The 24,079-nt window shown below is 41.8% G+C and overlaps 1 protein-coding gene across 1 annotated transcript in view; it reads left to right on the top strand.

The window, feature by feature from the left end:
• Window positions 1-269: 269 nt before the first annotated feature.
• Window positions 270-24,079, top strand: part of LOC138978623 (uncharacterized protein C01G6.5-like) — a 38,098-nt gene continuing 14,288 nt past the window's right edge. Inside the window, exons 1-7 of the mRNA XM_070351386.1 lie at window positions 270-679; window positions 9,126-9,312; window positions 16,159-16,275; window positions 18,626-20,958; window positions 22,426-22,499; window positions 22,665-22,787; window positions 23,028-23,740. Of these exons, the coding sequence (XP_070207487.1) occupies window positions 597-679; window positions 9,126-9,312; window positions 16,159-16,275; window positions 18,626-20,958; window positions 22,426-22,499; window positions 22,665-22,787; window positions 23,028-23,740 (3,630 nt within the window). The 5' untranslated portion in view covers window positions 270-596. The remainder of the gene's footprint in view (window positions 680-9,125; window positions 9,313-16,158; window positions 16,276-18,625; window positions 20,959-22,425; window positions 22,500-22,664; window positions 22,788-23,027; window positions 23,741-24,079) is intronic.

Here is a 24,079-nt window from a genome sequence, read left to right as displayed (position 1 = left end):
AAAATAGGGTAGGTAGGTAGGCAATCACTTTTTTTTTTTTTTTAACTTTTTTTTCTAATGTGTACAAATTAAACCTACTTGACAGGGAAATAAGTGTGCGACTCGGGCGCTTTCGCTTTCATTGCGTTTTTTGCACTGGTTTTTTTTTCTTTTTTCGACAAATGTAATAAAAAGTTATATGATCGGCCCCTAAAAATAGGGTAGGTCGGGTTACCGTAACCACACCTATTTTTTTTTTAGGCCTTATAAACAAAACAATCTCGAGAGCCTCCGCTGTCGGCGATGATAGGTCTGTCACTGATGACGTGTTGGTTTGACACGCTGCACGAGACAGCGATTGGGGTGAGCTCAGTTCTTGGATCAATACCCCGTTGCCATGGTTTTGCAGACGCCCTTCCAGCCGCCGTGAACAGAACGGCATCACAGCTCAGCATCGGCTTCCAGTGACTGCAGACTGGCTGGCTTCGTTTTGGGGCGACGGAGAACGATCGTACTTCCTTCCTCATACGCACACCACCAGCACGGCCGCCATTCTTTCGCGCGGTGTTTTCAAAGGGGAGTGAGGGGAATGTGTTTCGGGTCGTTCCTCCCTGCACATGGATAGCAGAGAGCAAACTTCGTGGGTTTTTCGACACATAGGACCCCCTCCAACCATTGCGGGAGCTGTGGAGGTTGTAGAGTGAGTATTTATTGTGTTATCACCCGTTTTTACTGTCTGATTGATGGCAGAGACTGATCGATTTCTCTCCAGCGTTGCTTTTCGCCATTTCGGTTTCACTGATAGTGCCAACACTGACTACTGTATACATGTGGCTTAGTCTGAACTTTACCTCGCTCGCCCGCCCGCTTGAAACGATCGTTATCATAATGTGAAACGACGAAAAAATAGTCAAGGGCGAGCAAGATAAATCAGATGACAGTTTGCAGCGTGCATGACCATGATGTACAGGGCAGTGTTAACTAGTAGTATTGTTACAGTTAGTTTCAGAGCCGTTTTAAGGACAGTGGGCCACGGAAATAACGCGTTTTGTAGGGGATTCCCCGTGTGTGATTTGGTCTTGGTATGCCTCATTACTATCATCCCCCCCCCCCCCCAACGGAACATGGCTGCCCAAGTGTGTATAAACTCCTAGATTTTGTTAGCAGGTGGGGTTAGATTAACATTGCACTCACATAATGCAGTAGTGCTTAGATGAAAACATAAAGAGTGCTTCAGCTAATAATCTCAAGACTGAAGTTGTGACATACTATGTCTAGATGAGGGTTGGAACAAGGATGTATAATTTTGCAATGTGTGCCACAATGCAAACAGATGAAGAGGGCTGATCAAGTGGGCATTCTGTCAATTATATTTGTTGTCACTAACCCAGTGCTTGTGTGTTAAATAAGATACAGTATATATTTAAATATAAGGCTTGTGGCATAAGCAAACCAGTAACCAGCCTAGAGATATATATATATATATATATATATATATATATATATATATATACAATTTAGTATTTGTGTGTCTTTTCAGTGTCACCGTTTTTCATGTCATGGGAAAATGTCCCGTTTCCCAGCAATCGTGTACAAAGCCTTATTCAGTTAAGGACATGCAATGAAGAATGATGCATACACTGAGGAAGTAAAAAGTATCCAGTTACTCCAGTTTCACAAAGCTTCATTGCCCTGGTTCACACAGAAAGTCACTGAACCTGAACTTTGACAGCAGGGTAGCTTTTGAGTTGACCTAGTAGAATTTCACCGGCACACTTGGTTGATGTCTGTTGGCCTGTTTCACTTTCAGTGTTTAAAAATCTAAACAACAAAGTGACTGTGGTAAGATGAACAAAGTTAAAAAACAAAGGATTACTGTACTCACCAATACAAAGACGACACAAGACGATTACAAATTTTCGCTTCTGGAAGCTTCATCAGGAAAAGAACACAAAAGACAACAAAAAGCAGACCAAAAAAAGCCCTTTTTTGCGTGTTTCCCCTCCATTTTCTTTCAAACCCTGTTTGTTCCGTGTTGCGTCTGCTTTTTGTTGTCTTTTGTGTTCTTTTCCTGATGAAGCTTCCAGAAGCGAAAATTCGTAATCGTCTTGTGTCGTCTTTGTATTGGTGAGTACAGTAATCCTTTGTTTTTTAACTTTCAGTGTTTGTTAAAATCAGGGCAGCCCTTTAATTAAACAGATTTCCCCTCGTTCACACAGGAAGCCATTTAACGTGAACTTGAACAGTAGGGAAGCTTTTGATTTTTTGGAGTCAACCTAGCTAGTAAATAAAATCTCACAGGGATAATATACACATGTACGTTTGTAACTGAGTGTCTGTAGACACTTTTCAATAAAATCATAGGTCAATTTAAGTCTTTTAATTATGCACAGCTCAGAACAGAGATTCGACTGTTACTAGCCAGCTTGACAGGGTTTATGTCAGAGAAAGCAATACATGGGCCATTTGACCAGCTGCCGTCAAATTCCAGCGCGTTAAATTAAAAGTCAAAACTGAGTCAGTGAATTGGTCACATATAAATTGTGCAGATTAGAATAATAGAAATAGTTTTGGTGCAGTTTCATCAGAGTAAATAAGACACACGTCTAATTGGAACGTTGGGGAAGCTCTAATCTAGACCAGCAGTAGAACTGATTCCTATGAGTATGACATGTGACGAATGTGAGTCTCGCAAGCATTTTTCTCTTTTTGTTAGTTTATGCCCCGGTAATTCAACCCTGTCTGACTGTTAGCCTGACACCTTTCTGCTGCTTCTTACAGTATTTGTAAAGACTTCGGACGGTGTGGCCTGAAACACCCATTGAGTCTGTGTAAAGCTGCTAGAAGACATTTCTGTGGAGTTGGGGAAGACCTTTGTAAGCATGAGAAATTGTCTGAAAGAAACTTTTTGCATAGCTTTGGTTAGCAATGCTTTCTGCTGCCCTCTGGGTGACTTGACTGGGGAGTTATGCCAGAAGTAGAATTGTAAAAACTGCACAGTTTTATTGTCACAACACAGTGCAAGCTTTGAGGGTAATAGTAATAACTGTGTTCAGGTTGGGGGTCGGTTAGGGTGTGTTCCTTCTTTTTTTATATTTAGTCAAGTTTTGACTAAATATTTTAACATAGAGGGGGAATCGAAACGAGGGTCGTGGTGTATGTGCGTGTGTGTGTGTGTGTGTGTGTGTGTGTGTGTGTCTGTGTGTGTGTGTGTGTGTGTGTGTGTAGAGCGATTCAGACTAAACTACTGGACCGATCTTTATGAAATTTGACATGAGAGTTCCTGGGTATGATATCCCCGAACGTTTTTTTCATTTTTTTGATAAATGTCTTTGATGACGTCATATCCGGCTTTTCGTGAAAGTTGAGGCGGCACTGTCACGCCCTCATTTTTCAACCAAATTGGTTGAAATTTTGGTCAAGTACTCTTCGACGAAGCCCGGGGTTCGGTATTGCATTTCAGCTTGGTGGCTTAAAAATTAATTAATGACTTTGGTCATTAAAAATCTGAAAATTGTAAAAAAAAATAAAAATTTATAAAACGATCCAAATTTACGTTTATCTTATTCTCCATCATTTGCTGATTCCAAAAACATATAAATATGTTATATTTGGATTAAAAACAAGCTCTGAAAATTAAATATATAAAAATTATTATCAATTTTTTTTTTTCGAAATCAATTTAAAAACACTTTCATCTTATTCCTTGTCGGTTCCTGATTCCAAAAATATATAGATATGATATCTTTGAATTAAAAATACGCTCAGAAAGTTAAAACAAAGAGAGGTACAGAAAAGCGTGCTATCCTTCTTAGCGCAACTACTACCCCGCTCTTCTTGTCAATTTCACTGCACTGCCTTTGCCATGAGCGGTGGCCTGACGATGCTACGAGTAAAATGGCATTGCGTTTCATTCTGTGAGTTTGACAGCTACTTGACTAAATATTGTATTTTCGCCTTACGCGACTTGTTTCCGTTCTCTCAGGACTCCTCTCATTTTTACATTTAGTCAAGTTTTGACTAAATGTTTTAACGTAGAGGGGGAATCGAGACGAGGGTCGTGGTGTATGTGCGTGCGTGTGTCTGTGTGTCTGTGTGTGTGTGTAGAGCGATTCAGACTAAACTACTGGACCGATCTTTATGAAATTTGACATGAGAGTTCCTGGGTATGAAATCCCCGAACTTTTTTTCATTTTTTTGATAAATGTCTTTGATGACGTCATTTCCGGCTTTTCGTGAAAGTTGAGGCGGCACTGTCACGCCCTCATTTTTCAACCAAATTGGTTGAAATTTTGGTCAAGTAATCTTCGACGAAGCCCGGACTTCGGTATTGCATTTCAGCTTGGTGGCTTAAAAATTAATTGATGACTTTGGTAATTAAAAATCTGAAAATTGTAAAAAAAAAATAAAAATTTATAAAACGATCCAAATTTACGTTCATCTTATTCTCCATCATTTTCTGATTCCAAAAACATATAAATATGTTATATTTGGATTCTTCTTCTTCTTCTTGGCGTTCGCAGAGGTTACACAATCAGTCCAGCACTGGTGATAAATGTTGTCGTTTTCTCCAACTCCTGTCGACTGCCGTATAGTTTGGTCTGCAAGGGAGTTGGTGACGGCCACACTTCTTTTCGTCCCTCATCTAGTAAGGGACATCGCTGTAAGATGTATATTTGGATTAAAAACAAGCTCTGAAAATTAAATATATATAAAAATTATTATCAAAATTAAATTGTCGAAATCAATTTAAAAACACTTTCATCTTATTCCTTGTCGGTTCCTGATTCCCAAAACATATTGATATGATATGTTTTGATTAAAAACACGCTCAGAAAGTTAAAACAAAGAGAGGTACAGAAAAGCGTGCTATCCTTCTTAGCGCAACTACTACCCCGCTCTTCTTGTCAATTTCACTGCCTTTGCCATGAGCGGTGGACTGACGATGCTACGAGTATACGGTCTTGCTGAAAAATGGCATTGCGTTCAGTTTCATTCTGTGAGTTCGACAGCTACTTGACTAAATGTTGTATTTTCGCCTTACGCGACTTGTTCCTTCTTCTTTTTCTCCTGCTTGGCATCTTTTTTGACTATGTATCACATGAGTTATTCAAAGAACTTTCTGTTCCTAAGAACTGATGAGCTGTAGTAAAATAAAACACCTGAGTCTGTCATCAGAGCTATGAGTGAAGTCTTTTGACTTTGGGTTTGACATTGTCGGACTGTCAAACACAAGAGGTTATACTCAATGAGTCAATCTAGATCATACTAGATCACTGATAATTGACTGGCTGTTTTCCAGTTCATTTTTTGATGCTAAGCCAAATAGGGATTAAAGCGTGACACATCTAATACATGTAATGTAGCCTTGTATGACACTGTGTGGGTGTGTGTGTATGTTTGTATGTATGTGTCTATTATTTTTAGACTTCTTGATCTGTGTGTGTGTATTGTGAAGTTCTTTATCCAAACTTGACCACAAAAATATAATTATATTACACCACTCCGTAGCAAACAGGTTTTGTAACCAGTTACTGAGTTAGTTGCTTTTGAACCAGAGTTCAGAAGGGATTTATTTTCCCAGAGCCAACTTAGTCAGGACTCTTTAAGGCAATGTGCGGCACTAAAATTACCAAAATAAAACTTGAAAAATACATGGAGTAACTTCTGGGTAGTTATTGAAGTGACATATAAAGAAATGAAAAATTTGCGAAAACTAAAGGACATAGATAGCGGTCGCTATGGAAACTTGCATAAACAGCGCCATATTGGATTTCTAGAAAACAGTTTTACAGCAACATCATACATCAGAAATGCTTAATATTTGGCACACAGATACACAAGACTTTTATCTACAATCATATATAGAACGATATTTTGACAAAAGACTACAGTTGAATTTATATTACTTTTTGAGTCACTTGAGAAAAAGTGACTCTATGTAATCGGTCAGTGTTAGTCTGTCCGGCCGGCCGTCCGTAGACACCACCTTAACGTTGGACTTTTCTCGGAAACTATCAAAGCGATCGGGCTCATATTTTGTTTAGTCGTGACCTCCAATGACCTCTACACTTTAACGATGGTTTCGTTGACCTTTGACCTTTTTCAAGGTCACAGGTCAGCGTCAAAGGAAAAATTAGACATTTTATATCTTTGACAAAGTTCATCGGATGTGATTGAAACTTTGTAGGATTATTCTTTACATCAAAGTATTTACATCTGTAGCCTTTTACGAACGTTATCAGAAAAACAAGGGAGATAACTAGCCTTTTCTGTTCGGCAACACACAACTTAACGTTGGGCTTTTCTCGGAAACTATAAAAGTGACCGGGCTCAAATTTTATGTGAACGTGACTCATTGTGTTGTGAATAGCAATTTCTTCCTGTCCATCTGATGCCTCATATAATATTCAGAACTGCGAAAGTGACTCGATCGAGCGTTTGCTCTTCTTGTTGAAATAAGGATTTATGAATATGCTGTTAAAAATTCATTAATCCTTATTTCAAAAATTAATGTAAATTAAACTGTAGTCTGTTGTCAAAATATCGTTCTATATGACTATAAAAGTCTGGTGTATCTTTGTGCCAAATATTAAGCATTTCTTATTTATGATGTCGCTGTAAAACCGTTTCCTAGAAATCCAATATGGCGGCTGTTTCCATAGCAACGGCAATCTGTGGCCATTAATATTCACAATTTGTTCATTCATTTTTATAAGTCACTTCAATAACTACCCAGAAAACTAGGTTATTCTGTCTGAACATCCTATTACTATTGTGCGCACATGCACGCAATAAACTTAGGCCAAAAAGAAAAATATGTCTGTTTCCAGTAACATCGGCGAAAAAAATAGGGTCGGTCGGTCGTTTTTTTAATTTTTTAAATTTTTTTTTTTAAATTATTTTTTTAACCTTTTTTTTACGTTTTGTTACCGTCTTTTGACGTTTTTTTTTGTTTTTTTTTTAAATGCTTCCTTAGTTTACTTACAATTATTTAGCACATGTTTTTGACCTAGATATTTTGAAAATAAATAAAGTATACTTGACTTCATATTAATTTTGGTTTTGTTTGTGTGTGTGCGAAAAGCGAAAAAAACCTTTAGGGTCGGGGCTTAAAAATAGGGTCGGTCGGGTTACCGGAAACAGACATATTTATCTTTTTGGCCTTATAAAGATCCCAAGCTCACAACAAAAGTCTCAAAGTTTGGTAAACACGAACATTATTGTATGCATCATCATCTCATCACCATGTCTGGATACACTGAGACCCCCCCAATTTAAGACTCCCTTCCCTTTCACTTTCAGACCCTGTTTTCTCAGATTTTTTGTTCATAACATCTCTAAATGTACCCCCATTTTAAGACTCCCTCCTTTTTAAGACATTTCTTTCTTTCTTTATTTAGTGTTTAACGTCGTTTTCAACCACGAAGGTTTTATTGCTCCAGGGGCTTGCAACGTAGTACAGTCTATGACCTTACTGGGAGAATGCAAGTTTCCAGTACAAAGGACTTAACATTTCTTACATACTGCTTGACTAAAATCTTGACAAACTTTTAAGACCTGATTTTCGCACATTTTTGAAGGTATTAACAGGGGGGTTCCACTGTACTTCAACGAGATGAACTGATTGGATGCCAGTGAATTGAAGAAGAAAAAAACCATCCAACTGGGTTTGTTTAAGTAAAAATATCAGATCCTATCCTCTGCATATTACCAGCGCATGGCCCATTATAGGCTGATTTATTGATTTTATTGGATTATCCTGAAGAGGATGTTAAATTTTTATAGTCGGTCAGTCTCCTGACATGAAAGCAAATGAGATTGTTTTCAAGCTCAAATGAGATTGTTTTAAAGCTTAAATGAGATTGTTTTAACGCTCGAATGAGATTGTTTTCGAGCTCGAATGAGATTGTTTTTGAGCTCGAATGAGATTGTTTTTGAGCTCGAATGAGATTGTTTTCAAAGTTCAATTGAGATTATTTTCAAGCTCAAATGAGATTGTTTTCAAGCTCAAATGAGATTGTTTTCAAGCTGGCCTGCCTTCATACAAAACACTGTAAGCATTACAAGGCACAAGTATTGATTCATTACCCAGTTCTTTTCTCCCAGTAAGGTTATTGTACTACGTTGCAAGCCCCTGGAGCAATTTTTTTATTAGTGCTTTTGTGAACAAGAAACAATTAACAAGTGGCTCTATCCCCCCCCCCCCCCCCCCCCCCCCCCTTCTTGTCGCGATATAACCTTGAACGGTTGAAAACGACGTTAAACACCAAATAAAGTAAAGAAAGAGAGGCATCGATTGTGTCACACGTGCAGGCTTTAAGACAGACCTGTAACTTTTGTGTCTTGATAACCTTGAAGTGAAACAATTACTGACAGTCCCATGCTAGTGTTGTTCCACAGATCCGACCAGGTTATATACTTTGAAGGATTGCTTTTGAAGATGAGCATGTGGGGGGAATTTGTATACGCACGGTCGGAGGTCGGAGGGTGCTTATCGTATAGAGTTAGAAGTACACTGTTTTTGTGTAAGAGAGAGAGAGAGAGAGACAGACAGACAGACAGACAGACAGACAGACAGACAGACAGACAGACAGACAGACAGACAGACAGACAGACAGAGAGGGAGAGAGAGAGAGAGGGAGGGAGAGAGAGAGTATGTAGTGGGTGTTTGTGCATGCATGTGTAACAAAAGGGAAAAAGCATGGACACACACCCCCTAATAAAGAAGAAAACAATTGAAATGAATGGGAAAGCGTGGTGTTTATTGTGGTGTACTTGTAGTGTATTAGTGCCACTGGAAGGCATTGAAGATGTTCAAAAGGCTCATTTTGATTCTTTGAAACGATTCTTCAAAAACATTGTTGCATGATAGTTGAGGTTCAAAGACAGGTAGAAAAGGCTAATACTTTGATATCCTGCTTCAGCTGGAAATCCCAACCTGCATGTGTTTGAATTTTGTGTGTGTGTTCTTCTTCTTATTCGTCTGCGTTCATGGGCTGAAACTCCCCCGAACACTCATGATTTTTGCACTAATGGGTTTTTACGTGTATGACTGGTTTAACCCCGCCATTTAGGCGGCCATACGCCACTTTCTGGGAAACAACTTTTGTGTTCAATAACTTATTCTCTTTATCATTTTCCAGATTAAAGCAGGGAGCTACAGCTTTCGGTCGAGGTGGGTCATCCGACGTATACATCGACTCCTTGCTGCTGCACAACTTCATCTCGCGGTGCCATGCGGTGGTGGTGGGGGAGAGGAACGACGACGGTCACCTCCATTTCCTCTTGCACAATCACGGTCTAAACGGAACCTATGTTAACGATGTTAGGGTGAGTTCCTTTGTGCATGCTTTTGTTTCAAGTTTTCTTAGCTTCGTCCCAATGTTTGTTTGTTTTGTGCATTCCATTGTAAACCTCCCGCCCCCCCCCCCCCCCCCCCACCCCCTGCGGGTTAGGAGGAAGAATTTACCCGATGCATGCTCCCCAGCATGTCGTCAGAGGCGACTAACGGATTCTGTTTCTTCTTTTACCCTTGTTAAGTGTTTCTTGTATAGAATATAGTCAATTTTTGTAAAGATTTTAGTCAAGCAGTACGTAAGAAATGTTAAGTCCTTTGTACTGGAAACTTGCATTCTCCCAGTTAGGTAATATATTGTACTACGTTGCAAGCCCCTGGAGCAAATTTTTGATTAGTGCTTTTGTGAACAAGAAACAATTGATAAGTGGCTCTATCCCATCTCCCCCCTTTCCCCGTCGCGATATAACCTTCGTGGTTGAAAACGACGTTAAACACCAAATAAATAAAGAAAGAAATTGCATTGTAGAGTGGTCGAACCATTTACAGTGTAACTTAGTTTTTCTGGAGATTTCTGATTCTCTTCTGCTTCTTCTTCGTTCATGGGCTGAAGCTCCAACGTTCACTCATCTTTTTGCACGAGTTGGTGACTGTTTTTACCCCGCCATTCAGGCAGCCATACGTCGCTTTCGAGGGAAGCATGCAAGGTATTTTCTTGTTTCTATAGCCCACTGAACTCTGAAATGGATTACAGGATCTTTTCCATGTGCACTTGGTCTTGTGCTTGCGTGTACAAATGAAGGGGGATAAGGCACTAGCAGGTCTGCACATAAGTTGACCTGGGAGATCGGAAAAATATCCACCCTTAACCCAACAGGCGTGGCCGGGATTCGAACCCGCGACCTTCAATACAGGAGGCCGGTGTCTTATCCACTTGGCCACTGCGCCCGTCAGACATTTCTGATAATTTACAGGTTGTGACTTTTGAATGTGCTGTTGTTCAGAACAGATGCTTATTCTTTTACGAGAACGTTCTATGATTCATTGATTGACCTCATTGTTGTCCCAAAGTTCTGACTGTACTTAGCTATTTTCTTCTGACCTTTTTTTCAGTTTATTCACTGTCCTCAGCCTTAGATGCTAATGTGCAATCTGATGCCAACCTAGCCTCTTTGTCCTCGCCGCTTGCTGTGCAATCTGATGCCAACCTAGCCTCTTTGTCCTCGCCGCTTGCTGTGCAATCTGATGCCAACCTAGCCTCTTTGTCCTCCCCGCTTGCTGTGCAATCTGATGCCAACCTAGCCTCTTTGTCCTCCCCGCTTGCTGTGCAATCTGATGCCAACCTAGCCTCTTTGTCCTCGCCGCTTGCTGTGCAATCTGATGCCAACCTAGCCTCTTTGTCCTCCCCGCTTGCTGTGCAATCTGATGCCAACCTAGCCTCTTTGTCCTCGCCGCTTGCTGTGCAATCTGATGCCAACCTAGCCTCTTTGTCCTCGCCGCTTGCTGTGCAATCTGATGCCAACCTAGCCTCTCTGTCCTCGCCGCTTGCTGTGCAATCTGATGCCAACCTAGCCTCTTTGTCCTCGCCGCTTGCTGTGCAATCTGATGCCAACCTAGCCTCTTTGTCCTCGCCGCTTGCTGTGCAATCTGATGCCAACCTAGCCTCTTTGTCCTCGCCGCTTGCTGTGCAATCTGATGCCAACCTAGCCTCTTTGTCCTCGCCGCTTGCTGTGCAATCTGATGCCAACCTAGCCTCTTTGTCCTCGCCGCTTGCTGTGCAATCTGATGCCAACCTAGCCTCTTTGTCCTCGCCGCTTGCTGTGCAATTTGATGCCAACCTAGCCTCTTTGTCCTCGCCGCTTGCTGTGCAATCTGATGCCAACCTAGCCTCTTTGTCCTCGCCGCTTGCTGTGCAATCTGATGCCAACCTAGCCTCTTTGTCCTCGCCGCTTGCTGTGCAATCTGATGCCAACCTAGCCTCTTTGTCCTCGCCGCTTGCTGTGCAATCTGATGCCAACCTAGCCTCTTTGTCCTCCCCGCTTGCTGTGCAATCTGATGCCAACCTAGCCTCTTTGTCCTCCCCGCTTGCTGTGCAATCTGATGCCAACCTAGCCTCTTTGTCCTCCCCGCTTGCTGTGCAATCTGATGCCAACCTAGCCTCTTTGTCCTCGCCGCTTGCTCTGCAATCTGATGCCAACCTAGCCTCTTTGTCCTCGCCGCTTGCTGTGCAATCTGATGCCAACCTAGCCTCTCTGTCCTCGCCGCTTGCTGTGCAATCTGATGCCAACCTAGCCTCTTTGTCCTCGCCGCTTGCTCTGCAATCTGATGCCAACCTAGCCTCTTTGTCCTCGCCGCTTGCTCTGCAATCTGATGCCAACCTAGCCTCTTTGTCCTCGCCGCTTGCTGTGCAATCTGATGCCAACCTAGCCTCTTTGTCCTCGCCGCTTGCTGTGCAATCTGATAGGATCCTTTCCATCCATTCCTTTAGTTTATAGTGGCAGAGAAGACCGTTTTAAACCAGACAAAGTTCACCTGTTGTATTAGATATATTGCAAAACAAAAATCTGGCTTTACTCTTGGATCCTACTGCACTTACGCAAGGCTGCTCTTGTATGCAAGCTGGTACAGTCCCTGTTACAGAGGGACCCCCCTTTTAAAACACCCCAATTTAAGACTTCCTCCATTTTAAGACTCTGTTTTCTTAGACTTTCTGTTCATAACCTCTGTAAATGTAGCCCCATTTAGACACTCCCTCCTGTGTAAGACCCAATTTTCTCCCATTTTTGAGGGTCTTAAAAGGGGGGGGGGGTTTCACTGCACTACGCTTCCAATTGTGTGGCTATGAGGGGCTGGAAGACGTGATCAAGGTGGGGGGGGGGGGGGGGGTAGTGTATGAGTGTGAGTAATGAATTATAATTGAGGAGAATGGCACAGAGAGAGTTGCACACTGGTGTGAAAGAAAACAAAACACAGGGTGACCCCCCCCCCCAAATGCAATCCACAAAAATGCTCATAACTTCTACATCCAACGACCTAGTCACTTTACAACTGGTGCACATATTTACTAGCCCACAAAGTGGCAGGTTTGCGGGTCAAATGGTCTGACTTTTGTGCTCTTTCGAAAAACAGCTTGAAATTGAGAAGTAGCCAAACTAACTAATTTTAGTCCTCCAGTTTGTTACCTTTTGGGTTATTTGAAGAACATAGAATGCCGTAGCCAACCTAGACAATCCTAGACAATCAGTGACTTGAATTGAACAATGACAGGCAGGATCAGGCCATTTTGCATGGAAGAATGCGTTCATATGCGTTTAAGACCTCACAAAATCTGAGAAACTTGGATCTTAAAAAGGAGGGAGTCTTAAAATGGAGGTAATTTTACAGACCTTAAGAACAGAAAGTCGGAGAAAACAAGATCTTACAAAATTGGGGGGGGGGGGGGGGGGGGGGGGGGTGTCTCCAAAGGGGGTTCCACTGTATGCATCAAGCTTTTACTGTAAATGGGAGAGAGAGGTCTAGATGAAAGTTTGCATTAAGTTTAATTCCAGTACACAGCTGTAGGTATTATTGACATTTTGATGGTAATGCAGTTTTCTCTTTGCTGTAACACCTTGTCTGACAGATGATGACTTACATGTCACAGCTTTGGTGAAACTGAATGAAACACATGACGTGTCCAAATTGTGTAACAAACTGACTCATTTCTTTGCCTCTGTAATTTTAGGGTGCAAAATGTTATTGCAATTGCACAGAAATGCATGTACACTGGAGATTGTGGTCTCTTTCTCCCCCGAAAGCAGCATACGGCTGCCTAAATGGTGGGTTAAAAACAGTCATACATGTAAAACCCATTTTTGCAAAAAACACATGTGTACGTGGGAGTTTTAGCCCAAGAACGAAGAAGAAGAGAAGTGGTCTCTTTCTTTTAGAGGCTTGGGACAGACAGACAGACTCTTGACGTGTCTATAGACTTATGTGGCCTTGTTGATGAAATAATATATCCGTACTGTCAGAAAAACTTTTAAAAAAATCTGAAATCCAGACTTTTTTTCCCAAACAGTAAAAAACCGTGTTTCGCCCATGGGATATTTATCAAGATGACATCGCCGCTGCTTGTTTGCATTTCATTAAATCCATGTATCCACAGTGTAAGAATATCTTAGTTTGGATAAAAGTGAGTACAAGCCACCACCGGGGATATAACCTATACATGTATAGTGATCCAGGTAAGTGGGTGTTTTTTTGTGAGAGCCAGGATGCGTACAGTGGAACCCCCATTTAAAGACCTCCAAAAATCGGCAAAAATAAGATCTTAACAAGTCGCGTAAGGCGAAATTACTACATTTAGTCAAGCTGTGGAACTCACAGAATGAAACTGAACGTAGTCCGCCGCTAGTGCAAAAGGCAGTGAAAGTGACGAGCCTTTTTGGCGCAGCAGCGGTTGCGCTGTGCTTCATAGCACGCTTTACTGTACCTCTCTTCGTTTTAACTTTCTGAGCGTGTTTTTAATCCAAACATATCATATCTATATGTTTTTGGAATCAGGAACCGACAAGGAATAAGATGAAATAGTTTTTAAATCGATTTGGGAAATTTAATTTTGATCATAATTTTTATATTTTTAATTTTCAGAGATTGTTTTTAATCCAAATATAACATATGTATATGTTTTTGGAATCAGAAAATGACAAAGAATAAGATGAAATTGTTTTTGGATCGTTTAATAAAAAAATAATTTTAATTACAAGTTTCCGATTTTTAATGACCAAACTCACTCATTAGTTTTTAAGCCACCAAGCTGAAATGCAATACCAAACCCCGGCCTTCGTCGAAGATTGCCTTCCCAAAATTTCAATCAATTTAAATGAAAAATGAGGGCTCAACTTTTACAAAAAGCCGGATATGACGTCATCAAAGGTATTTATCGAAAAAAAGAAAAAAACGTCCGGGGATATCATACCCAGGAACTCTCATGTCAAATTTCATAAAGATCGATCGCTCTACACACACACACACACACACACACACACACACACACCACGACCCTCGTCTCGATTCCCCCCTCTATGTTAAAACATTTAGTCAAAACTTGACTAAATGTAAAAAGGAAGAAGGCTTAAAAATCGGGTAAATTTACAAAGGTGATGAACAAAAAATCTCAGAAAACAGGGTCTTAAAACGGAGGAAGTTTTAAATCGGGGGTTCTTAAAGGGGGGGTTCCACTGTATTTGTCAAAATATATACAGGTTTGGAATATGTCTAGCCCTATCACTTCTAAATCGTCCAGACAATACATCATCATCACACAAGATGTTCAGCAAGATTGTACTTTGTAGTAGCGTTCAAAGCTCTTCCTGCTCTGACTGCAATTTGCTTTTACACCCTGCACTGCTGTTGCATGTAAATACGGAAATGTAAAAGGTGTCAAATTACACTCTCCTTCATTGAAAGCGTGACATTTGTGGGCTTTACTAGAATTTATCCGATGCTCCCCAGCATGTCGTAAGAGGCGACTAACGGATTCTGTTTCTCCTTTTACCCTTGTTAAGTGTTTCTTGTATAGAATATAGTCCTTTTTGTAAAGGAGACAATGACAAAAGGTGACGTTTTCATGTCAGTATGTCCCAAATGACATCACCAGTACATTTTTCATTCTATCTAATCTGTTTTCGTTCTATTTTTTCTTATAACATGCGTTAACAATTGATTGCCAACTGGAATGGAAGAGCACAAAAATTGAAACTTGATATGTAGTTTTTCTAGAGGGAAACAAATCTTCCACTTTCATGTCAGTGTGTCCCATGCAACATACATTTGCCAAACAGCTATGTGTAAGTAGATTATTTGTTAGTGGTATAGAAAATACTGATCACCAATTAAAGTCAGTTTTCACATTCATTTTCTACCTATTTCTTATTTGTTTATTCTTTTGGCAATGGTGAAATGTCAGCAATCGTGTGTCATTCGGGACAGTAGACATGACACCTGACCTTTTGTCACTGTCTCAAAGATTTTAGTCAAGCAGTATGTAAGAAATGTTAAGTCCTTTGTACTGGAAACTTGCATTCTCCCAGTAAGGTAATATATTGTACTACGTTGCAAGCCCCTGGAGCAAATTTTTGATTAGTGCTTTTGTGAACAAGAAACAATTGACAAGTGGCCCTATCCCATCTCCCCCCTTCCCCCGTCGCGATATAACCTTCGTGGTTGAAAACGACGTAAAACACCAAATAAAGAAAGACATGTGGGCTTTACTGTATGTGTTCAATGAAGTGAAAAGAAGTTTGCTGAATTAGATTGGAACCTGAACTTCTTGATTAAGATTGATGATTATTTATTTTATTTTTGTAAATGTTGATTTAAAAAGGCCTGCAATGGGGACAGTATTCATTAGGTTGATTGTTAAAGCACACTCCATTGCTTTGATAAAACATATTTTTTTTTTTTTAATGTTAATTTAAAAAGGCCTGCATCGGACAGTATTTATTAAGGCTGATTCTTGAAGCCGACTCAATTGCTTTGCAAAATGCTTTGTGTACAATGCTTTGATCGGTAACTCCATTGTGGTGCTTTTGAGGACCATGCACTCCGTTGCTTTACAAAATGCTCGTTGTGCAAGTACTTTTGGTTGGTGAGGATGTCATCCCATTGCACCGTCGCGATATAACCTTCGTAGTTGAAAACGACGTTAAACACCTAATAAAGAACAAAATCCCATTGCACAAGATCTTCACCACGGCCGATGGAATAGGATAGAGCTGTCTTTTCGCTTTTGTTTAAAATGTAATGGATCGAAGAACACATCAGAAGCATTTTGCAAGATACATGTATCACTTGATCACAGTTTGTAACAGATGTTCAATTTGTGTTTCCTCTTTCAGATTGGAAAAATCCATCCTCTGCAAGAAGGCGACAAGATCATTTTCGGCCATAAAAATGGATACAAGGTCAAGGTTGGGGAGACTGCAGAGCAGCCGGACTCAGAATTTCAGTTTATTGTAAGTGTCATGTGCCACTTCATATTCATGCAGTGGAACCCCCTTTTTAATGGAGTTTTTCCAAGGGTTACACAAGATTCATATTTTTTGTTGTTCGTATAAATCCTGGGGACTATAAAAAGAATTGCTGTCCCTGGAAGCAAAGCATTAGACACAGCTGCTGTTTTGCTTTGATTTGCAAACATAAAATCGTGTCATCCCCAGCTGTTTCAGTCATTCAATCGCGTTCAAAAGACAGTAAAGACCATGTCAGACGCACAACACAAAGCAGTGTTTTCTTTCAAAACAAACACAAAACAGCGTGTTTCCTGTGTGACATCCCCCAAAACGCGTTTCAGAAAACACTATTTCGTGTTTTCGCATCGTGTTTTGGGTTTTAGAGCATGCTCTAAAATCTGAAAACACGTTTTGGTAGTCAGCCAATGAACGCGGACGATCAACTCACGTGACGCGGTTTCCGGCACCACGGAGATAGAAAAAAATGGCCGACTCAGATGTGGTACCAATTCAGGGCAGTATCGGACCCATGAATCCTAACTAGAGTCTATGGAGCCTGTCACGATTGAAGAGTGGCAATAATATCAGTTGGCGCTCCCAGCCGTGTTGTTTACAAACCCAAACACAACGAGGTAGCTGGACGGGTCAAGCTGACACTGACCGTATCGGTGGGCACTGCCAGCCCGGCGTGTTGTTTAACCCGAACACAGGGTGGTAGCTGGACGGGTCAAGCTGACACTGACCGATAGTTCTGTGAAAACAAGCACCGCGCTTCATCTGTGTGTTTCGCATGTGACATCCCCTCTTTAAAAACATGTGTTTCCCCGACGTTTTGAGATGGTGTTTTTGTCGAAAACATGGTTTTGTGTTGTGCGTCTGTCTCCGCCTTCATTCTTTTTTGACTCACATGCGAAGCAAAAGTGAGTCTATGTACTCACCCGAGTCGTCCGTCCGTCCGTCCGTCCCCTCCGTCCGTCCGTCTGGCCGGCCGGCCATCCGTCCGGCCGAAAAACTTTAACGTTGATATTTCTTGGACACTATTCAGTCTATCAGTACCAAATTTGGCAAGATGGTGTATGATGACAAGGCCCCAAAAAACATACATAGCATCTTGACCTTGCTTCAAGGTCAAGGTTGCAGGGGCCATAAATGTAAAATGTTGTCTAAAAAACAGCTATTTTTCCCATTTTCTCTGAAGTTTTTGAGATTTAATACCTCACCTATATATGATATATAGGGCAAAGTAAGCCCCATCTTTTGATACCAGTTTGGTTTACCTTGCTTCAAGGTCACAGGAGCTCTTCAAAGTTGGATTGTATACATATTTTGAAGTGACCTTGACCCTGAACTATGGAAGATAACTGTTTCAAACTTAAAAATTATGTGGGGCACATGTTATGCTTTCATCATGAGACACATTTGGTCACATATGATCAAGGTCAAGGTCACTGACCCTTATGAAATGTGACCAAAATAAGGTAGTGAACCACTAAAAGTGACCATATCTCATGGTAGAAAGAGCCAATAAGCACCATTGTACTTCCTATGTCTTGAATTAACAGCTTTGTGTTGCATGACCTTGGATGACCTTGACCTTGGGTCAAGGTCACATGTATTTTGGTAGGAAAAATGTGTAAAGCAGTTCTTAGTGTATGATGTCATTGCTAGGGTTAGCTGAAGGTCAAGGTCATGTAAAGGTCAAGGTCAAGCATGTGAGTCGTATGGGCTTTGCCCTTCTTGTTCTTTTTTTTAACTCACTAGAGTTATCAGGACAGATAAATTAGGTGTGTGTGTGTTGTTGTGAGGGTTAATTAAATATTTGATTGACTGGCTGCAGTGTAACACACAAGAAGTATGACCGGCACGGTTGGCCTAGTGGTAAGGCGTCCGCCCCGTGATCGGGAGGTCGTGGGTTCGAACCCCGGCCGGGTCATACCTAAGACTTTAAAATTGGCAATCTAGTGGCTGCTCCGCCTGGCGTCTGGCATTATGGGGTTAGTGCTAGGACTGGTTGGTCCGGTGTCAGAATAATGTGACTGGGTGAGACATGAAGCCTGTGCTGCGACTTCTGTCTTGTGTGTGGCGCACGTTAAATGTCAAAGCAGCACCGCCCTGATATGGCTCTTCGTGGTCGGCTGGGCGTTAAGCAAACAAACAAACAAACAAACGAGAAGTATGACCCACCGAAGTCGAGTTTTAAGGGCAAGGTCACACAAGTCAAGGTCACTGACTTTCACATACACAGAACAAAACCACGGCAACAAATAATTTTTTTTTTTTTACAAAGTCCAAAAGAAAAAGGTGACAATGAAAAGAAATTATCTCAGGGATTTGCCTTTTCTCTTGTTTACAGTTTGAGAGACGTCAGCCGAGCAAATCCGCGGTCACACCTCTGCAAGAACACCGCCAACAGGAAGAAATCAGCGGAGACACCATTTTGTCCAGTGGAGATTGCACAGAACCCCCCGTGTACACGCCACGTCGAAACGGACCCCACACACCAGACAAGGGGGTTCAGCAGGCCAAGGACAGCTCTCGTAAGAGGGACAAAAGCTTGCTCTGTGAAAACGCCGCTTCTGAAGATCATTCAAGGTCACCCTCAAGGGTTCCTCAAACCGAGAGCCAGAAGTCGAAGCCGTTCAAGGCTGATCATAACAGTGACTCTGGAAAGAAAGGTAGGAACGTGCCAGTGAAAGAATCTCTGGAGCAGAAGAACGAAACTAGCAAAGAATCCCCGAAAGAAAACGGTGGCTCGGATGAAGTTTTGTCCAGAATTGAGGAGGGGGGTGTAGCCAAAGAGAACAAAGCCAGATCCAAATCACCGTGGATAAAAAAGAGTGTGGACGAAGAGAAGAAACTTCCGTCCAGGAGACGCGACGATGAGGGTGATGGAAAAACAGAGTTTTCCAGGAGGCTTTCTGGTGACAGCCCAAAGACTGAGTTACCTAGGAAACCGGGTGAGTGTGAACAAAATGGGTCATTGAAAAGGCAATCGGAGGACAGTGTACCTGCCTCTGCTCAGCAAAACACCAAGCAGGATTCTTCAGGGTTTGTGTCCATCAGAGGAGAAACTAAAAGATCAGTATCACCTAAACGAGAACAGTCAGCAGTCAGCTCTTCTATTCATGGATCTCTGGATAACGTAAAGTCAAAATCGCCAAAGCAAATTGACAGAAAAAAGTCACCTCGTGCAAGTGATCAAAAAAGCTCACCAAGATACAGAGATAGGTCAAAGTCACCGAGACAGTCGGGAAGGTCAAGGTTGCCGAACTCAGAAGGTTCAGAACACAGATCACGTTCACCTCTTCATGGTGAGTCAGCGCAGAGTAGATTAGTTTCTCCGAAAGATAAGGTTTCAGAGATTGGATCTAGACCGTCAGCTGGTGAATCTAGATTAGTGCAAGGTAGGTCAAGGTCACCAAAACCAAGCTTTGCAAGGAAGAGGCCAGTTTCACCAGAGTTGGATAACTCAAGTTCTTCAGATGCAGATTCGTCAGAAAGGAGGTCGGTGTCACCTGAAAAGAAGGAGAGAAGGTCATCGAGTGTGTATGACGAGCCGCCTGTGTTGAGTCCGGAATATGTCGTAAAGACACCTTCACCGTGCGGTTTCATTGACCGTACATACGACGAGGAGTACGAGGATATCAATGACATTGACAAAGAGAGTTTGTTGTACAGTGTCCCTCCTACGCCGGGTCACAGCTTGCATGACCTCAGTCCTAGCCCTCATCACAGCAGGCGAGATTGTTCTCCCGAAACAAAAATGGGAGGTGTGTCTGGGTGGGAAAGAACCCGTGACAATGACAGATTTCCTTTTGGGACGTTTCAGTCCAGAAACAAGGATCTTGACATAGAGTTCAGCAGGAATCAAACAGAAAAACTTGGTAAACGAAGTGAGTCCCGTTCACAGAAGAATTACAACAGACCTAAAGACAGTTCAGTGGAGAGGGATTTCTTTTTCAAAAGCAGAAGAAAAAGTGCGGGTGGTTTCTCGGATCAGAAGAGAAAGAAAAGTGTGTCAAGAACTGAGCATGAGCGAGCAGAACCTGATTCAACAACTGTGCACAGAGATCGCAATGGTATTGACGCTGATAGTGTGGACAGTTTTAAAAGACACAAAGAGAGGAGTGAAAAAAAGTGCGCAGAAAACAAACGGAGGTGGCTAGATGCAGAGAAGGATACTAAAAATCACAAAGAGAGAAGCGATGAAAAGTGCTCAGAGAACAAACGCGGGTGGCTAGATGCGGAGAAGGATACTAAAAAACACAAAGAGAGAAGCGATGAAAAGTGCTCAGAAAACAAACGCGGGTGGCTGGATGCGGAGAAGGATACTAAAAGACACAAAGAGAGAAGTGATGAAAAGTGCTCAGAAAACAAAAGCGGGGGGCTGGATGCGGAGAATGATACTAAAAAAGCACCAACGCGCAGGTCCAATGACAGAGACGGAAGGCATCACGACTACAGGAACAAAACCAAAGAGAAAAGTAAAGACTCCCCTCTACCAACCACAGCGGTTGGGAGAAATGTGTTTGAAGAATTCACGTCATCAGATCGGCATGATTCTGGCCTGCACTCTTCAGGCAAGAAAAGACGGAACAGTTCTGGTGATGATTCCTCCAAGTCCAAGTTCAAGTCAAGCAAACCACACCCAAAACCATACAAGTCTTTTGGAGAGAAAGAGAATGGGTAAGTGTGTGTCGGTGTGTTTATGTATTTATGTGTTTATGTGTGGGGGAGGAGAGGGAGTAGGTTGGGTTTTCCTTGGGTGATTTTTCCCTTCCATTTTTGAGTCACTTGAGAAAAAGTGACTCTATGTAATCGGTCAGTGTTAGTCTGTCCGGCCGGCCGTCCGGCCGGCCATCCGGCCGGCCGGCCGTAGACACCACCTTAACGTTGGACTTTTCTCGGAAACTATCAAAGCGATCGGGCTCATATTTTGTTTAGTCGTGACCTCCAATGACCTCTACACTTTAACGATGGTTTCGTTGACCTTTGACCTTTTTCAAGGTCACAGGTCAGCGTCAAAGGAAAAATTAGACATTTTATATCTTTGACAAAGTTCATCGGATGTGATTGAAACTTTGTAGGATTATTCTTTACATCAAAGTATTTACATCTGTAGCCTTTTACGAACGTTATCAGAAAAACAAGGGAGATAACTAGCCTTTTCTGTTCGGCAACACACAACTTAACATTGGGCTTTTCTCGGAAACTATAAAAGTGACCGGGCTCAAATTTTATGTGAACGTGACTCATTGTGTTGTGAATAGCAATTTCTTCCTGTCCATCTGATGCCTCATATAATATTCAGAACTGCGAAAGTGACTCGATCGAGCGTTTGCTCTTCTTGTTATTGTCTGGAGTTCTTTTTTTAAATTTTTTTTTAATGTTTTGTATACATCTTTATGCATCAGGATCTGCTTACGATATATCACACTCACAGTGTCTCTGCAGGCCTCAATGTTCCATGGGGATCATCTGTTTTGCATGATTTTTTGTAAAATTCCTTTATATATTTAATCTTTTTTAAAACTTCGTAATGCACTGTATCTATCTTCTATCTATATTATATATATATATACGACTAGTGTCTGTCTGTCTGTCTGTCTGTCTGTCTGTCTGTTCGCGATGCACGGCCAAAGTTCTCGGTGGATCTTTTTCAAATTTGGACACCGTATTCAGCTACACCCCGGACACAACCTCATCGATGAGATATTTCAACACGTGCTCTCAGCGCGCAGCGCTGAACCGATTTTGGTTTTTCTGTTCATCCATTCCCAGTAACTCTTTCTTATCTTCTCCAGTGTTTTGCGTTTATCTCCCTTCCTTTGTGTGGCGTCAATCCATATTCCCGTTACAGTTAATATTTTTAGAAGGTCACTGTCCACAACGCTCAATCCATATTCCCGTTACTATTTTTAGAAGGTCACTGTCCACAACGCTCCTTATCTTCTCCAGTGTTTTGCGCGTTTATCTCCCTTCCTTCGTGTGGCATCAATCGCGTACGGTGTGCCACTCACCCGGCTAAGCCGGGTATTCGGCTCTACTTCTTCCCGGCAAAGCCGGCTACCCGGCGAAGCGGGTATTCATCTAATATATATATAATTATATATATGTTAATGTTTGATGAAAGATAATGAACATGTGTTCCAGACCCACACCAGGAAAGGAGTCTTCGAGCAACCACACAGGATGCGCTGATAGAAACAGGGACAAGCTGCAGTCAGGTACACTTATTTCTGTTGAAATCATTATGTTATTAATTCTTCAGTTATTATGATTGTTCATGTGCATAATGAGTGCAAAAAAGAACAGACAAACATGCACATGCTCACATGATGATTATGCCTGCCCTGCTGTAGGTAAAACAAAGTTCTGTGTTTTGTCTTCAGATGGAAAATTGCTGAAGGACGTCCGAGTGTCAGTTCAACGAGTTGGTGTACACAGAACAGGCCCAAGCAAACACAGAGGCACAGATGCAGACAGGAAACAGATTCAGAGCAAATCTGCTGCAGGTATGAAAGCTGTGTGTGTGTGTGTGTGTGTGTGTGTTTGTGTGTGTGTGTGTGTGTGTGTGTGTGTGTGTGTGTGTGTGTGTGTATAAATGTGAAAGACAGACAGACAGACAGATAGATAGACAGACAGACAGACATCATTTTATCATCATCACTTGAACGAGTATCATAACCACACTGATCATCGGTCAAGTGATAATACATTTTCAATGCATTAAATTTTAATCTTGACCTTTTCAGAAGATGGCGTCGGTACTTACCGGGATCAGAACAAGCAACCCAGCCATCCCTCCAAAGAGGAAAAGACGGCCAGCGGAGGGGACAAAGTGCGGAGAAGTTTGTCAACAGACACGTCCTTATTTGCACAAGAGTTGGAACGCCTTAGCACCGTGCAACGAAAGGAGAAAAACAAATCGCCAAGGGACAAAACTCTGCCTGCGAAGGATGAGCAGCTTACATCATCACAGACCAAAAATCAAAAAAGTAAAGATAAGGTGAAAAGAAAGCTTCCCTCAGAACAATCTACGTCTGAACGAGGTCGGGAGAAAAGCAGACATACTTCTGGCGACAGACACGCTTCAAGCGAAAGACGAAGTGAGAGAAAAAAACAAAGAGCGGCAAGTGTGAGTTCTCGTAGTGTGACACCGGACCCTTCGTTCTCTACCGGCGAATCTGAAAAACTAAAGCCAGGGCGGAAAGTAGCCACGAGGAGGCCACGACAGGTGAAGGATGATACTGATCAAGACGAGGGCAAGCCTGGTCGTGATCCAGACGAGAGCAAGCCTGGCCGTTCATCAGGAAAGAAGCCGAGACAACGACGCAAGATGACATCAAAGACCAAAGGCGGCAAGGGAGACGACGATGAATGCTTGGAAGACGGGGTAGTGTGGTACGAGGAAGACACCTGTGAGTCTGAGGCCTGTTTTCGCCCGGCTGATCGCCGTGTGCAGTGGGTGAGTAATCTAGTGTATACACGGTGGAGCCCCCTCCCTTTTAAGACCTATATATATATATATATATATATATATATAACAAAATCAAGGAAAAGAAAAGCCAAACAAAGAATGTCAAGTGGCAGCCCAAATTTTCGACCTGTTGCCAGGCCTTCCTCAGGGGCGTGTAATTCTGCGAGACGCCAATTCATGCATTAATTACTAAGCAACACAATACCATGGTTATTTTAGTTACGAATCACAAAGCAAATATTTCAAAAATAAAATTTACATTCAAGCTTAGATCTACTTTCGTTTTGATTGTAATCAAAACAAATGTACACGTGCGAATTCCAAAGT

This window comes from Littorina saxatilis, linkage group LG10 (genome assembly GCF_037325665.1).
Source record: "Littorina saxatilis isolate snail1 linkage group LG10, US_GU_Lsax_2.0, whole genome shotgun sequence".
Lineage (NCBI taxonomy): Eukaryota > Metazoa > Mollusca > Gastropoda > Littorinimorpha > Littorinidae > Littorina > Littorina saxatilis.
Note: the sequence above shows the minus strand (reverse complement) of the source record. Positions and strands in the feature narration are given on the sequence as shown.